This window comes from Bombina bombina, chromosome 6, assembly GCF_027579735.1.
Source record: "Bombina bombina isolate aBomBom1 chromosome 6, aBomBom1.pri, whole genome shotgun sequence".
Lineage (NCBI taxonomy): Eukaryota > Metazoa > Chordata > Amphibia > Anura > Bombinatoridae > Bombina > Bombina bombina.
The window spans coordinates 732,907,417-732,924,234 of record NC_069504.1 but is presented as its reverse complement, the minus strand read 5'-3'; the positions used below and the strand labels follow the sequence as shown (position 1 = coordinate 732,924,234).

The window sequence follows — 16,818 nt, the reverse complement described above, 5'->3', positions numbered from 1 at the left end:
TGGGTGTTTGGGTGGTGGGTTTTAATGTTGGGGGGGTATTGTATTTTTTTTTACAGGTGAAAGAGCTGATTACTTTGGGGAAATGCCTCGCAAAAGGCCCTTTTAAGGTCTATTTGTAATTTAGTATAGGGTAGGGAATTTTATTTTTTTAATTTTATTAGGGGGATTAGATTAGGTGTAATTAGTATAAAATTCTTGTAATTCTTTTTTTTTCTCTGTAATTTAGTTTATTTAATTTAATTGTAATTAATTGTAGGTAGTTTAGGTAATTTATTTAATGATAGTGTAGTGTTAGTTGTAATTGTAACTTAGGTTAGGATTTATTTTACAGGTATATTTGTATTTATTTTAACTAGGTAGTTATTAAATAGTTAATAACTATTTAATAACTATTGTACCTAGTTAAAATAAATACAAAGTTGCCTGTAAAATAAATATAAACCCTAAGATAGCTACAATGTAACTATTAGTTATATTGTAGCTATCTTAGGGTTTATTTTATAGGTAAGTATTTAGTTTTAAATAGGATTAATTTATTTCATTTTAGTAATTTTATTTAGATTTAAAATTATATTTAAGTTAGGGGGGTTAGGTTTAGGGGTTAATACCTTTAATATAGTAGCGGCGACGTTGGGGGTGGCAGATTAGGGGTTAATAAATGTAGGTAGGTGTCGGCGATGTTAGGGACAGCAGATTAGGGGTTAATAAAATTTAACTAGCGTTTGCGAGGTGGGAGTGCTGCGGTTTAGGGGTTAATATATTTATTACAGTGGCGGCGATGACTGGTCGGCAGATTAGGGGTTAAATAATTTTATTATAGTGTTTGCGATGTGGGGGGGCCTCGGTTTAGGGGTTAATAGGTAGTTTATGGGTGTTAGCGTACTTTTTAGAACTTTAGTTAAGAGTTTTATGTTACGGCGTTAGCCCATAAAACTCTTAAATACTGACTTTTAAATGCGGTAGGAGTCTTGACAGGAGAGGGTCTACCTCTCACTTCTTCCAAGACTTGTAATACCGGCATTAGGATACACAATTGACGTAAGGGGATTTGCGGTATGCTCGAGTCGCGGAAGAAAAGTGAGCGGTACACCTGTACCTGCCAGACTTGTAATACCAGCGGGCATTAAAAAGCAGCGTTGGGACCTCTCAACGCTGCTTTTTAAGGCTAACGCCAAACTCGTAATCTAGCCGTGTATTTGTACCTTGCCAAATTCACACTTCTCTAATTTAACATATAAAGAATTCTTTCGTAATCGACAAAGAACCTGTTGTACATGATGTTGATGTTCAGCAAGAGATGTAGAGAAAATCAAGATGTTGTCTAGGTAAACAATAACCGTCTTGTATAGTAGGTCCCGAAAAGTGTCATTGACAACAGCTTGGAAGACCTCTGGGGCATTACAAAGCCCAAAGGGCATCACCAAGTATTCATAATGTCCTGCCCTTGTGTTAAATGCAGTCTTCCACTCATCACCCTTGTGTATGCGGACTAAATTGTATGCCCCACGTAGGTCTAATTTGGTGAAATAGCAGGCTTTTTGAAGACAATCAAATAGCTCAGGTATCAAGGGTAGAGGGTATCATTTCTTGATAGTGATTTGGTTTAAGGCCCTATAGTCAATGCATGGTCGTAAGCCTCCTTCTTTCTTGCTCACAAAAAAGAACCCTGCCCCAGCCGGGGAAGAGGAAGGACAGATAAATCCCTTAGCAAGGTTTTCTTGTATGTATTCTTTTATAGCTTTGGACTCCTGTTTGGAGAGAGGATAAGTTGGCCCCTTAGGAATAGGGGCTCCAGGGTAGAGATCTATCTTACAGTCATACGGGCGATGGGGACGAAGAATGTCTGCACCTTTTTTTTGCGAAAGCATCTGTAAAGGCAGAATATGCCTCCGGTACTGTGGAGATGTATCAACATTGGCCATGGGAAGACTAGGAGGAAACACTTCTTGGAGACATGAAGTAAAGCAGTTATTTCCCCAGGAGACCAATTGTGTCCAAGGACCAGTCGAATGTAGGATTGTGTCTGTAGCCACAGAAGATTTAGGATTACAAATTGAGTAAGAAAATCTATTATGTGGAATCGTAATTTTTCAAAATGAAGAACACTCACAGAAAAAGAGAGATTGCGGATGTCTCATAATGTATATAACTGGAGCCGAGAGAACCATCAACGGTGGCGATTTTAAAGGAGTGTTTTTTCAGCAGTAATGAGTCCCGCATTTCTTGGCAAACAGAGTCTAGAAAATTTCCAGCAGCCCCAGAGCCTACGAAGGCCTGAAAAGAGATTACTAGTCTATCGGATCTTAGGGTGATAGGAACCAGGATCTTTGTGGGTAGAGGAGCTTTCATAGACGTCCTTCTTAGTGGTACTCCTCTGGAACCCACTAAGCTCTCACTTTTCCCTGACGGAGGGGACATGACTTTAGCTGATAAGAACTGGAGCCACAATAGAAACAAAGCCCTTGTTGTCTTCGTTGTTGCCTTTCAGCCTCGGACAGTTTAACAGAGTATACGTCCATGGGTGTTTCCTCAGTAGTTGGACGAGAGGAAGGAACAGGGGAAGCTGCAAGCTTCGGTACTGGATGCATAATGGGTCGAGAGGAGACTGGTTTCCTATCCCTGTCTTTCTCTATCTGGCGTTCATGAAAATGAGTATCCAACTGGATACAAAGGGAAATGAAATCCATGAGGGAAGAGGGTATAGCTCCTAGATAAGCTCATCCTTGATGCGGTCGTTCAGACCCTTTCTAAAGGCTGATTTAAGGGCACCAGAGTCCCAAGTGGTTTTGTAGGCCATAGTACAGAATTCCACTGCATAAAGTGCCACAGGTCTTATTTTGTTGTAGATCCTGCAAGGAATCCTCTGCCGCAGAGGCATGGCTGGGTGTATCAAAGACAGAGATTAGGGCGGTAATGAAGGAGTCTGCATTCTTCAGAAACTCTGCATCCTTTTCCAGTAAAGGAGAGACCCAAGCTAAGGCTTTGCCTTTCAGTAGAGAAATGATGGTTATTTTTGCTTGAGAGGGTAGGAAGGTGACAGGGTCGTTGCGAAAATTAAGTCTGCATGGATTCAGGAATCCCCTAAATTCCGTAGGAGTACCATCAAACTTGTCCAGAAGTGGAATCTTTGAGAATGCCAAGGTAGGTGAAGAGGTACTTGGTACAGAGAAGGAAGTGGCAGTGGTATCAGAAGTCGTCCCAGAAGCAGAAGGAACCCGGGCTACCAAAGAGGCCAACATGGCAGTTATGGCTCCTAGCTTGGAGTCCAAGTTTTGGAGCTGAACAGCATGAGCTCCTAACATTTGTCCTTGATGGTAACAACCCTCACTACCTTGTCTGGGTCCATTTTATGGCTTGAGTATAATGTCACACTACTCGAGTTAGTGTCAGAGTCAGAAATACCCAGAGACTGAGGTAAGAATGAGGTAAACCTCACTAAAGACTCTGGACAAGTCCTGGCAAAGACTGGATGAGTAGAGTGCAGAAGAAAACAAAACTGTATCTGGAAAAGGGACTTCTCAGAGTTGCAGGAGGAGAATGAACACCAGGAACTGGAAGCTGATGGACAAAGGAGTATAGAAAAGCTAAGGTCAAAGTCCAATCCAATATCAGAGTCAAGTATCAGTCCAGTCTTTGCAAGGTACCAAGGGAGCTTAGAGAAGCCAAAGTCAAAGTCCAATCCAATTTTCAAAACCAGGTATAGAAACACAGAATAAGCTCAAACGAAGGATAACTGAATACTATACTTGAGCATGGAGGATATGGAGGCTCTGATATTTAAAGCCAAAAGGTTGCGCCAGTGGAAACGTCCATGGTATAGTGCAGACTAATAACACCACAGAGTAATATGGAGGCTTAAACTGCTATGTCACCCTATTCCCACTTATATGTACGGGAGGCTATTGTAGAAATCAGCAGTCAAGTGTGCAAGGCTAGAAAGCAGAAGTGAGGGATCATTCTGATTGTCGCACAGGATCAAGGATATGAGGAAACTTGGTGCATCATCTCCGATGACTATCAGCTGAGGCTGCAGTAGCTGTGATCTGCGGGTTATATATTAACAATGTGATGCAAACTTCACAAAAGGGATGGGAGTTTTAGCTTACCATTCCCATTCATTTAAAAAAATATAGAGATTTGTCTTATAATTAGATTGATCCCAACACTGCAAAAATAAAGAGGCAGATGAGGGCTCACTTTTCTATCACTATAAAATATTTTACTTAAAAGGGACATGAAACCCAAGTTTTCTTTCAAGTTTCAGAAAGTTTAATATTGTATGCACTAATTTACTGTTGTCAAATTTGCTTCATTCTTTTAGTATCCTTTGATGGGTAGGCCCAGGTGCAACAATAACTGTTACACAAGAGGAAAGGGACTTGGAAATTATTTTGGATGATTGGAAATTTGGTAAAATAATGTAATAATGCAAGTAAGGACAGAAGTTTGATTGTATAAGTAGCAGTATACACCAATTTTCATTTAACTGCATGTAATAGGCACTACTATAAAGAATAATATGCACAGATACTGATATAAAAATCCAGTATAAAACCGTTTAAAAACTTACTTAGAAGCTCCCAGTTTACCACTGTTGAAAATGTTAACTGGAACACCCACTGAAAGTGGTTCTATAGCAAAAAAAAGCAGACACTTCCCCCCCCCCCTCCCTCTGCATATGCAAAGACTCTTTACACAAACAGGAGCAAGCTGGAGTAGGTAAACATTAGTATTCTCCTAAAACGTTGGGGTTTGGTTAGGAGTCTGAAAATCAGCGCAATGTTTTTTTAAATATAAGCAAAACTATCTATATATATATATATATATATATATATATATATATATACTGTATATATAATTATATATATATATATATTTAAAAAAAAAAAAAAAGCTGTATAGGCTATATAAATGGATAATCTGCAAAACATTTATGCAAAGAAAAATCTAGTGCTTAACCCCTTAACGACCAGCACCGTACCCTGTACGACACTGGTTGTTAATACCTTGAGGACTAGCGTCGTACCCTGGGCCTTTATCTCTCTTGATCTCGCTAAAAGTAGCAAGATTGCGCTATTTCTGCATGCACCACGAGTGTGGCAGTGCAGAAATAGAGTTGCAGAGTTACCGATGCAGAGAGAGCCCTCTCTGCATCGGGCAGCGGTGGTGCCAATCATTGGTGGTGTGGGAGGCGGGTGGGCGGCCCATCGCTGGTGGGGGGGGCGGGAGAATCAGGACAGTTACAATAGAAAAAAAAAATAATTCAGAGCGGCATGGAAGGAGGAGGGATAATCATACAGTGGAGGTGGGATTAGAGGGTAGGAAAGCAATCTGGAAGGGGGTAAATGAGGTGGGGGCAGCTAACACTACAGAAACAAAATGTGTTTTTTTTTTTTAAATAAATAAAATTGCCAAATTTTGGAAAACTGGGTACTGGCAGACAGCTTCCAGTACCTAAGATGGCAGATCTAGTTAGATGGGGGAGGGTTAGAGAGTTTTTTGGGAGGGATCAGGGAGGTGGGAAGGTAAAGGGATAATCCTACACTGAAGAACATAATTATAATTAAATTAAAAAAAAGGTCTTATACTGCATACTGGCAGACTGTCTGGGGGTAACTATTGGGGGGTGGAGGAGGTAAGAGAGCAGTTTGAGAGGGATCATGGGGTGAGCAGTGTCAGGTGGGTAGCTGATCTCTACACTAAAGCTAAAATTAACCTTACAATCTACCTAATTAACTCCTTCACTGCTGGGAATAATAAAAGTGCCGAGCGCAGCTTCAATTGGCGGCCTTCTAATTACCAAAAAGCAATGGCAAAGCCATATATGTCTGCTATTTCTGAACAAAGGGGATCCCAGAGAAGTTTTTACAACCATTTGTGCCATGATTGCACAAGTTGTTTGTAAATTATTTTAGTGAGAAACCTAAAGTTTGTGAAAAAGTTAACGTTTTTTTCTTTTTTATAGCATTTGGCGTTGAAATGGTGGCACGAAATATACAAAAATGGGCCTAGATCAATACTTTGGGTTGTTAATAGCGCTGCGGAATCTGTTGGCGCTCTACAAATAACCGATAATAATAATACAAAAAAAAAAAACATACATAGTTTTGATAAGTAAATATAAAAATAAGAGGCTCTAATTCTGTTTAAATGTAGTGATGGCAAAAATGCTCTGGTCTTTTGGGGAAGTTTTTGTCTGAAATGCCCAGTCCTTAAGGGGATAATGCCCCTTTAAACTCCCGCTTGAGTATTGTGTACAGTTCTAGAGGCCATATATCCATGATATAAATAAACTGGAATCTGTTCAAAGAAGAGCTACTAAATTTTTTTACTTAAAATAGTCTAAATTTATTACCTAAATATGTTTACCTCAGAGCAGGGGTTGCCCTATGCGCTCTTTTTTTTTTTGGCCCCAGGAATAAGCGGAACTAAACATTTGGAAATGGTTATGAAACATTATTTGTGTTTTCTTACAAATAACAATTAAATGTTCCCCTTAAAGCTTCTAATATATTTTGCTGTGGCCGTATGCATTAGGAAGTTGCTCATCGCTGGCTTAGGGAAAAGGAGGAAGAGAGGACATGTTAGAAACCTTCCAGTTTGTACTACTTAGCTACAATAAAAGTGCCGTAAGGCTAGAGTGCCGATTGGAGGACAGTTCAAACCATTAGCTCACAAAAAAAATGAGTTTTGAAGTGGGCGGATGGAGCACGGAGAATTAGAATGCCACAGTTAGATTAAAAAGTAAGTTACAGTGCATCTTCATTAGAAGTGATCAAAGTCACTGTAAAAAATTGCTTAGATTCCAGACCTGATTTTAAAACATTCAAAGTTTACCACATTAAATCTGTGAATGTTGTGCGTGTCTGTTCCTTTAAAAGTTTGATCTGCTCTGACCCTTATGCGGAAGTTGTCCCTTTAAAGTCTGAGTGGTTGTGTGTGCTAACTGCCAATCCCCTTAACAGTGCAAGCATGCAGTGAGTTGCTGTGCTGCGTGAACATTGTGAATCATGGACGTACAAACACGGCAGTATTGTTAATAGCCTTCATTTGATTTTTGAAGTAAAATAATGCTGTATGGTACAGAAAATAATTCAGAATAATAATCTTATATTTTACTCTAAACACACTACTAAATGACACCACTCGTTCGCATATTAGTTTAGTTGAAACTGCAGAAACAATGTTGTAAATAACACTCAAAACGCAATGTTAAACAAATCTAATGAGATAATACACCGTGAGCAAACTTTACAACATGTAAAGGAAACTGTTGTTCAGGGGTTATAAAGTCACGTTTACGCCTTTGCTGACTTCTGGAAAATAAACAAATTAATGCCAGTAGCACTTATCGCTCAGCCATCGTGCTGCATCACTTGCCATTGCCCATGCCCAAGATTTGCCTCATCCAATATGGCGCGTATATGTGACTATTACTCGTGACGTCATTGGTATGCGCCTTGTCTGTATCTTTCACCCCCTCCCATTCTTGTCTCCTGTCTTCGGACGGATCGACTTGTACCGGAGCCGCTCTTAAAGGAGCCATGCACCAACAGAGAGACCCGTCTCCTACCGACGGGGTGAGATGTTGGGGAAAAGTAATGGGAGGAACCTTAGATAGAGATTACCTAATAATTTCAACACCTGTCGGGGGAAGAGGCAGATACGTTATTATGTGTGTGTATTTGTAAGAGGCAGGCTTTAGTTTATATATTTATACGTGTCAGTGATATCTGTATTTGCACGTACACAGGGCAGTGTATTGGAGAGAGTTTATATTTCATGTGAGGGTGTGTGTATTTTATAAAGGGGGTATGGGGGTGTTTGTAAATATGACAGCGAACACAAACCTGTGTGTCATTGCAAAGTGCTATGTGCATGTGTGATAATGGGAGGTGGACGCATCCAGGTAGCTCACATTTCTTGAACCTAATTTCTATGCCTAGTAAAAGGGGGGGAAATCTGTTTAAATGTTTTGATATAGAGCTTTAATCAGTTTTCTAACACTGTACTTTCCATGACTAATTGCCATCACTTATTTTACACATTTACTTGTATATGCTTGTGTGTACATGTAAATATACATACATGCATACAGAGACATACATACGAAGATATTGACCTAGTCAGATCTGTGATCTCTTTGTGTTGTGTGTGTGTGTGTATATATATATATATATATATATATATATATATATATATATATATATATATATATATACATATACACACACATTTTAAGTGTAAGGATCTAGCTCTCTTTCCATTTATTAATTATTTTCAAGGATCTTTGTTTTAGTTACTATTGGAAGTTTGGTATTGCACTATATATCCGTGTGTATGTGTGTGCCATTGTCAAGTTGAAATTTAACAGTGGCGAGTGAAAGTTAGTGAGTGAATGTTGGGCTACCTGCTACAAATATCTAAAGGGATATTATATTTCCATGAAAGGGCAAAGATATGATATTCCTATAAGCCTATAGGGACACCTTTAGTGCTTAGACTGTTACTTCTGAGAGGGTAAACAGTGGCAGAGAGAGAGATTGGAGAGGAAAAAGTGGAGAAATAGATTAGCGTTAAGGAGTAGAGAGAGAAAAAAAAAAGAAAGAGTGAAGAGATATGAGAGAGGAAAAAGAGAGTAAAGAGAACATATGGCCTGAGAGAGAAGGGAACAGGTAAAAAGAGAGATTGAACAGAGGAGGCAGTGGAGAAAGATAGATGAGATGATAATTATAAAACAATTTTTCCAGGTCTGCTATGACCTCATATTAATGTCAACACTCTCTGCTTTCTCTCAGTTCAATAACTTCCTTTTTCTGTTTAGCTGTTGTCTTCTCCAGAAGCCTCGTTGATGTTGCTAACTGCCATGGACTTATTTTAGTTAATTTATTACTGTATGTAGCATAATTTAATTTATGGTATAAAACAAAATCAATATTAAAAAAATACTGAACAATAAGATGTTTCACATTGGCTATACATATGCAAAGTGGGGTTGGGTTAGTGGGTGAGGTGTTGGCGGCTAGTGGTTGGGATCAAAAGTGGCGAGTAACATTTTGGGCTGGCGAGTAGCTTAGAGCTTGGATTTTAAACCATGTATATACTGTATGTGTGTCTGTCTCTATCTCTCTATCCTTACCTCCCCAAAGGAGGTTTTATGTGTGAAAGTCTAGACAATATAGAAAAACATAATCCGAACAATGTAAGGAAAATTACTGCAATTGTATTTTGGTGAATTTTTAATTATTTTTTTTCTTTTTCTTTTTTTTTCTTTTTATTCTTCCTTTTTCTCCACCTTACTCCTCTTACATTATGCCCATCTCCTGTTCCTTCTATCTCTCTTTTACCTTTTCTCTTCTATTTTTATATATATAGCCCTTTCCATCATTTTGATCCAGATATTGTTTCTAGGTTGAGAGAGACAACCCAAGTGACTCCACCATCTCATTTTCATTTCCTCTATTATCTGTTCCCATCTTTTTCACGCTAATCTTATCCTGATGGAGGAGGAGGCGGCCCATACCTCTTACATTGGTGGTCGTGAAGATGTGGAAGGTCTGCCATACCAACTTTCATCCTTGAGCCATGGTGAGGCATGTGCCCCGATCTCTTGCCCTGGGGGTGTTGAGATTGTCCTTGTGGGTGAAGGGGTTTCAAGAGAGAGGACTTTTCAAGAGAACAGTGTCATTACTTCTTTATCACGCATGGGACCTAGAGATGAGAGCAGACAAGGTGAGTAATGTTAAAGCATAACATTGCTTGATCTTTAGTGTTGCAGTTTTTTTAACCTTCAGTTACATATTAACTCAATAAGTTATTGTATTATTTCCATCTTATAATTTTGACAGCACAATAATCTCTCCCATAACAAAATATTAGAGGGAGTAAGCTCTATCCTTAGCTATATCAATTTAAAATTATTAAGTGGTTCATTGTCCTTAGTTTTCCTTTGAGATAGTAGCTTTTACATCATGTACACAGCAAGAAAGTTTTTGATATTAGGTAAACATATGAGTCCTCACAGCAACATCTTTTTATTCATTTTCTGAATACATACAGTATATACACAAAGATGAGCACACACACAGTAATGCAGCTAAAGTTAGGGTTTGTAGACCGTGATTAACCACATGCTTCCAGTAATATACAACAAGATAAATACATGTTGTTGAATTCCCCCGCTTACTCCTTTCCTGGTGTACTGTGGACTTTCGTTTTATACAGTGCCTTCCAATAACACAGACTGGAGAGTACTGGCATAGTTAATGGAAGCAGGAAGACAGCACTAGAGAAGATGAAATGAGTTCTAAATAGCTTTATAGATTATGACATGAAAGGATGATAGTGCAGGAGACACGTGGCAGTGCAAAACATATTTTGCTTCAAAGATCCCAGCCTGTTTCACCCCCAATCTTTACACACACTTTTACAAACCGTTCCTTGCTGTATCCGTTAGAGCCTACGTTTGTCTATCTTTTAATTTTGACTTCAGCGGACTGATTTATAGCGACTTGGTTAACTATGGTCTCATAGTGGTGGCTGCATCTTTAAACAGCTCATCAAGTTGAGGTGCACTACAACATTACAAGCTTGATCATAGAGTTAAGACAGCTTGGGGGATAGAATGTCTCCTAAAGAAGAAGGCTGCGGTTTTCCGCAGTTGACTGCGACTATTGCTCTCTAAAGGCCCTATGATCTAAAGCTCTCTGATCTGGTGAGATTATCTAAGAAGTATCATCAGTTTTGTGAGTTTTTTTTTAAAGAATTTTTAGATACGCAAATTTTAGATTGAGAGATGTTTTATCTAGCTATGCAGAATTCTGAATATGAATGAGAGGCACCTACATTGCAATATAATGCTAAGCCTCCAAAGATTGTGTGATTTCTTTTTGTGCTGGTCAGTTTTTGATCATCAGACCCTAAGACTATACAACCACCACTCCACAGTGATGTAATTGAAAACTAATTTTTCTCTGATAATCTATCAGATCAGAATATCTATTTGTGTTATCGAGAGCCAGAATGTAATTTCTAATCATTGCAATCTAGTGCCTCATGTTACTGAATCCTGCTTTAGTTTGTCTAGTTTTAAACAATGCCCAGATCAGGCAGATGTATCTTTTTTTTTTTTTTTTTTTTTTAAATATACAGATGACTGACTACTTTATCAAGATAATTTACTTTTATGGGCATTCAAACGGATATCGCTGTGTATTAAAAAAACACAACTTCTTCTTCATTTATAGGGATAGATTTACCAAGTAGCGGATCCTGCAATCTACCCCCGAAGTTTCCGGCTCGCCGGAAACTTAAGTTACGAAGCGTATGGTGTCGGCATTTAGCGATGTTGGGCGGACATGATTCGACCACCTTTCATTTGATAAATCGGCCCCATAACGTTGTATGCAGAATTCTCTGAATTGAAAAGTGAAATAGGGATCAAATTATTTTTATTTATTATCAATCACTTTACAGAAGTCACATGCACAGGGAGAACATAAGTAAATATATTTCACTTTTGTGTAATCTGGAGAAAATGCTTAATTCTCGGTGTGATGCCGTTATAAAATGTAACTGCTACTGAATTTGCCAAGAGTAAGGATAGCTCAAGACATAGATTAGATGGACGACAATCTCACAAGTGTAATCGCTTTTGAATGCAGTTAAACGTATAGAAAAGTCAAAATTAAACTTGCAAGAATCGGAGTATGCAATTTTAAGACACTTTTAAAATCCCTTCTATTTTCAAATGTGTTTTGTTCTCTTGGTATCCATTGTTGAAAATTAATACGCACATATACTACACTAGTGGAAGCTTGGTGCCTGCATACATTTGGCTAAATTGTTCAGCTAGCTGCTAGTAGTGCAATTCTGTTCCTTCAGCAAACGATAACAAGACAATGAAGCATATTTGATAATAGAAGTAAATTTGAAAGTTATTTAGAATCATATGTTCTATACGAATCATGACTGAAATGTTTGTGTGTTCCTGTCCCTTTAATGTGTGTGGGTTTTTTTTTCTTCAAATTACTACTATGTTCAAGAGATCATACAACTCAGATTGTGCAGCTGTTAGACAATCTGAGTTATGTACCTGGTTAAATTCCACATTGCCCATTGGCTGCACAAGTGGTTTTAAAAAAACAAACAAAAAACATATTATTCCTATTCATGTATAATTGTGGTAAAACTAAAACATTAAGGGCCAGATTAAGTGGAGTGCAAAATATCGCTTTCGCTAAACCAATATTTGCGCTCCACTTTGTAATACCAGCGCACGCAAATGTGTGCTTGTATTACAGGTGAGGTACAGTTAAAAAAAACAAACCGTGCTCCACAACGATATAGTGCCAAAAAACAAAAAAAAACTTTATTGCACAAAGTTAAAAGCTTCAATACAGACGATCCGTCATATATAGCATCAGGCAAAATCCGCTAACATGTTTCAGTGTATGCTGAACACATAGCTACCTATTTTGCCTTGATACTGATTCTATTATGAAAAACGCTTAAACTTTGGTTAAAATCAAAATAAGCTTACAATAATGGGTGTTGTTATTCTCTTAAGGTGGAATAGGGAGAACATGATCTGATTTTATTTTTACTTTTACTTCAACCACTTGATAGTAAATAGTAAGATATTACATAAAGTTTTATGAAGAAATGTTACATAATCTTTATATTTCCAAAATTTCATCCATTATTTCATATTCACTTCTATATTTAATTCTGCTACTCATGGGAAGTATCTGATAATTCGTTTTATTACTTTTTTGTTTTGTATTTTTTATTTTCTTAGAGTGGCTTAATATCAATATTATATCAATGTAACATTTGTCCCTAGTATGCTATTTCCACATATTTTACTAATTTTGGTTTTGAGTCCCTCACTCCCAAAAATAAATCGGGTCAAATTCCGATTTTAACCCCTGTGGTACTCGAGTACCCATTTTAAAAATCAAAAAAACATCTTCTGAGGATCCCTTATTTTCTCCCCCATTGTCAATTGTTCTATAATAGTCCATCTTAGACTATCAACACTTTTATTGTGTTTATATAATGTTCTTTTTGTTTCCCCAAGAAGACCTATAGGATACCCTCAAGGCTTTTAAATTCAATGCCAATGAGTTCGCCTGTGAATTATATTGTCAAATCCGTACAATTCCTACGTAGGTGTATAAATTATCCCTTGGCTATGGCCTTAAAAACTCTCCTTGGGTGATTGCTTCTAGCATGTAATAGTGTTCCTTGATATAGGTTTCCTGTAACTATCAGATATCACTGTATTATTGTTGTCTTCATTTATATCTACCTGCATGGTCACATCTAGGTAATTTTATTTATTTCAGATTAAACTCATAGGTTAGAGATACTCAAATCATTACTATTGAGACTATTCAATTTTTATTTTTTTTACCGAATTCTCATCTCCTTTCCATACTAAAATGAAATCCATTTATAAATCTCTTGCATATTATAATTCGGGACTTGTAAGGGTGCTCTCTTCCATAAATGTGGGTCGGCTCTCACCACCCCATGAACAAATTGGTGTAGGAGGGGGCAAGTTTTCGGCCCATCACTGTTCCACATTTCTGGAGATGTGCACTGGTATTACAGGTGAGGTGCAATGCAAACGCGACCTCATTTGTCCAATCCTCCTCCAATTTTTTGATAATACTTTTTTAAACCAATATTTGGTGTGACCACCCTTTGCCTTTAAAACATCATCCATTTTTCTAGGTACACTTGTATAAAGTCAGGGATTTCGTAGGCATATAGTAAAGTGCATAGTTAAAAAAAATATACCAAACAGGTGCTAATAATAATGTGTAGGTTGAAACACTATCAATAACTGAAAGAAAAACAACTGTGTAGGAGGAATAAAACTAGGTGAGGAACAGCTAAACTCTAACGCGGTAGGTTGCTGAAGACAGTTTAATGTCAAAACACTTGAACCCTGGCAAAATAAGCACAGCAAGAACACACAAGGTTATACTGCATCAGCAAGGTCTCTCCCAGGCAGAAATTTCAAGCAAATCAGGCAGGGGTTTCCAGATGTGCTGTTCAAGCTCTTCTGAAGAAGCACAAAGAAATGACAACATTGAGGATCATAGAAGCAGTGGTTGGCCAAGGAACCTTAGTACAACAGATAAGACTTATGTTTACTTCCCTTCAAAATCGGAAGATGTCCAGTAGTGCCATCAGTTCAAAATTGGCAGAAACCAGTGGGACCCTGGTAAACCAATCTACTTTCCAGAGAAGTCGGGTAAGAAGGGGGTCTTCAGTGCATACTTGCCGGCAAACAAGCCATACTTCAGACGTGGAAACAAGGTCAAGTGACTCAACTATGCACAAAAACACAGGAACTGGGGTCCAGAAAAATGGCAGGTACTCTGGACTTATGAGTCCAGAAGTTTATTTGCTGGAAAGAGGTACAAGAATAAGTGTCTGCAGGCAACAATGAAGCATGGTACAGAGGCTCCTTATAAGTTTTTTTTGGGCTGCTTTTCTGCAAATTATATTGGGTATTTGGTCAGAATTAATGGTCTCCTTAATGCTGAGAAGTACAGCAGTTATTTATCCATCATGCAATACCATCAGGAAGGCCTCTGGGCCCCAGATGTATTCTGCAGCATGACAATGACCCTAAACATATAGCCAAAGTCATAAAGAACTATCTTTAGCGTAAAGAAGAACAAGGAGTCTTGGAAGTTTATGGTATTGCTCCCACAGAGCCCTGATCTCAACATCCTTCAGTCTGTCTGAAATTACATTCAGAGACATAAGCAACTGAGGCTGCCTAAATCCAAAGAAGAACTGTGGTTAGTTATTTAAAATATTTGGAACAACCTACCCGCAGAGTTCATTTAAAAATTTTGTGCTTAGAAGTATTGATGCTGTTTTGAAGACAAAGGGTGGTGACACCAAATATTGATTTGATTTACATTTTTCTTCTGTTCACTCACTATGTATTTTGATAACTGATAAATAAAAGCTATTAGTATTTCTATTTTTGAAAGCATTCTTATTTTACAGCATTTTTTTTCTCATCTGCCTAAATCTTTTGTACAGTGTGTGTGTGTAAGATATAGATAGATATCATTCAACAAAATTTGGCACCTGCCTCACTATCTTCAATTCTCTGAATGCCAAAAAATAAAGTATTCAATTCCAAAACTCCCACTTCTGTAACTTACACCGTTTATGAATGTCCCAGCTTCCAATCGGTTACATACACACCGCTTAAGGGCTAAACCGGTCATCAGGGAGTAAACTTGGAGTCTTACTTACTGACCTCTTATCCCGGATGCCTGATTGTTACCTCTAGGGATTCTTACAGAGGTGCTGCTTCTCCGTAGCAGACACCAAAATGCCAGCTCATCTCCACTCCCTTCTTTCAGTTCCCCTTTCCTGGTGGGTGACATCACTAATTCTCCGGTCACTTGTAAGGTAGTGGGAGTTGCTTGTGCTGCAAGAGTTTGTGATACGTTGGCCTGCTCACTCAGTATCCAATCAGTTTCATGAGAAAAGAGAAAGTAGAGGAGCGCACCCACCACAGATTGTTAAAATATAGCTTTTATTCAAAAAATTAAAAAATGTATGGGCTGGTGGGAACTGTCCCACATCTTTGGAAGATAGAGCCCCCTTAAAAGACGCAACATACTGCAGGAGATACATAGATGATTTATTTTTGATTTAGGATGGAAACCGTGAGGAAGCAAAATAGTTTATAAATGGTCTTTATCAGGAATTAAGTTTACTTATGAATTTGGAGAAAAGACTGTAAACTATCTAGATGTGACCCTGGAAGGTAATGAAGATAAGAGTAGATCAAGAGGTTTTTAGAAAACCCATATCTGGCAACACCCTAGTGCACGCTCATAGCTGTCATCCCAAACGAGTATTTAATTCAGTCCTGAAAGGACAGTTTGTAAGAGTGAAGGGGAATTGTTCTCGTAAGGACACCTATGAGAAACATGCTAATGACTTGTCGGACTCCTGGAAAGAGGTTATAAGAGAGAGGATATAGAAAGAACACAAGAGTTAGATGGTAAAGATAGAATGGATTTTAAAGGGGCAGTCTAGTCTAAAATAAACTTTCATGATTCAGATAGCAAATGTAATTTTAAACAATTTTCCAATTTTACTTTTATCACCAATTTTGCTTTGTTCTCTTGGTATTCTTAGTTGAAAGCTAAACCTGGGAGGTTACATATGCTAATATCTAAGCCCTTGAAGGCTGCCTCTTCTCTCAGGGCATTTTGACAGTTGTTCACCACTAGAGGGTGTTAGTTCATGTATGTCATATAGATAACACTGTGCTCATGCACGTGGAGTTCAGGTGAGCCAGCTCTGATTAGCTAAAATGGATGTCTGTCAAAAGAACTGAAATAAGGGGGCAGTTTGCAGAGGCTTTGATACAAGGTAATCACAGAGGTAAAAGGTGAATTTATATAACTGTTGGTTGTGCAAAACTAGGGAATGGGTAATAAAGGAATTATCTATCTATTTAAACAATAAAAATTCTGGTGTAGACTGTCCCTTTAAGAATTAAAACAAAGGAGAATCTTGATTTTGACGGTGTATCGTTTTTTTACTCAGTATAGTAATCAATATCACAAAGTATGCAATATCATTTGAAAGCATTGATCTCTTTTTTTGAAGGCAGATGATGGACTAGTGGATGTTTTTTCTAAAGGATGTAGATATGCCGTCAGAAAGGGAAAGTCTATAGGTAATCTGATTGCTCCGACACAGTTAAAATCAAAAGAGGGGATTAGTAGTTCTCGGCTACAATACAAAGGAGTGTAAAAATGT

At 38.0% G+C, this 16,818-nt stretch overlaps 1 protein-coding gene across 6 annotated transcripts in view; it reads left to right on the top strand.

Moving 5' to 3' along the window:
- Nucleotides 1-7,465: 7,465 nt before the first annotated feature.
- Nucleotides 7,466-16,818, top strand: part of WIZ (WIZ zinc finger) — a 235,125-nt gene continuing 225,772 nt past the window's right edge. For 4 of the 6 annotated variants that reach the window (XM_053717948.1, XM_053717949.1, XM_053717950.1 and 1 more), the window contains exons 1-2: nt 7,483-7,580; nt 9,507-9,732. In XM_053717948.1, coding sequence (XP_053573923.1) covers nt 7,545-7,580; nt 9,507-9,732 — 262 coding nt within the window. In that variant the 5' untranslated portion in view covers nt 7,483-7,544. Of the gene's footprint in view, nt 7,581-9,375; nt 9,733-16,818 lie in introns of all 6 variants that reach the window. The other 2 variants (XM_053717946.1, XM_053717947.1) reach the window with 2 other exon arrangements.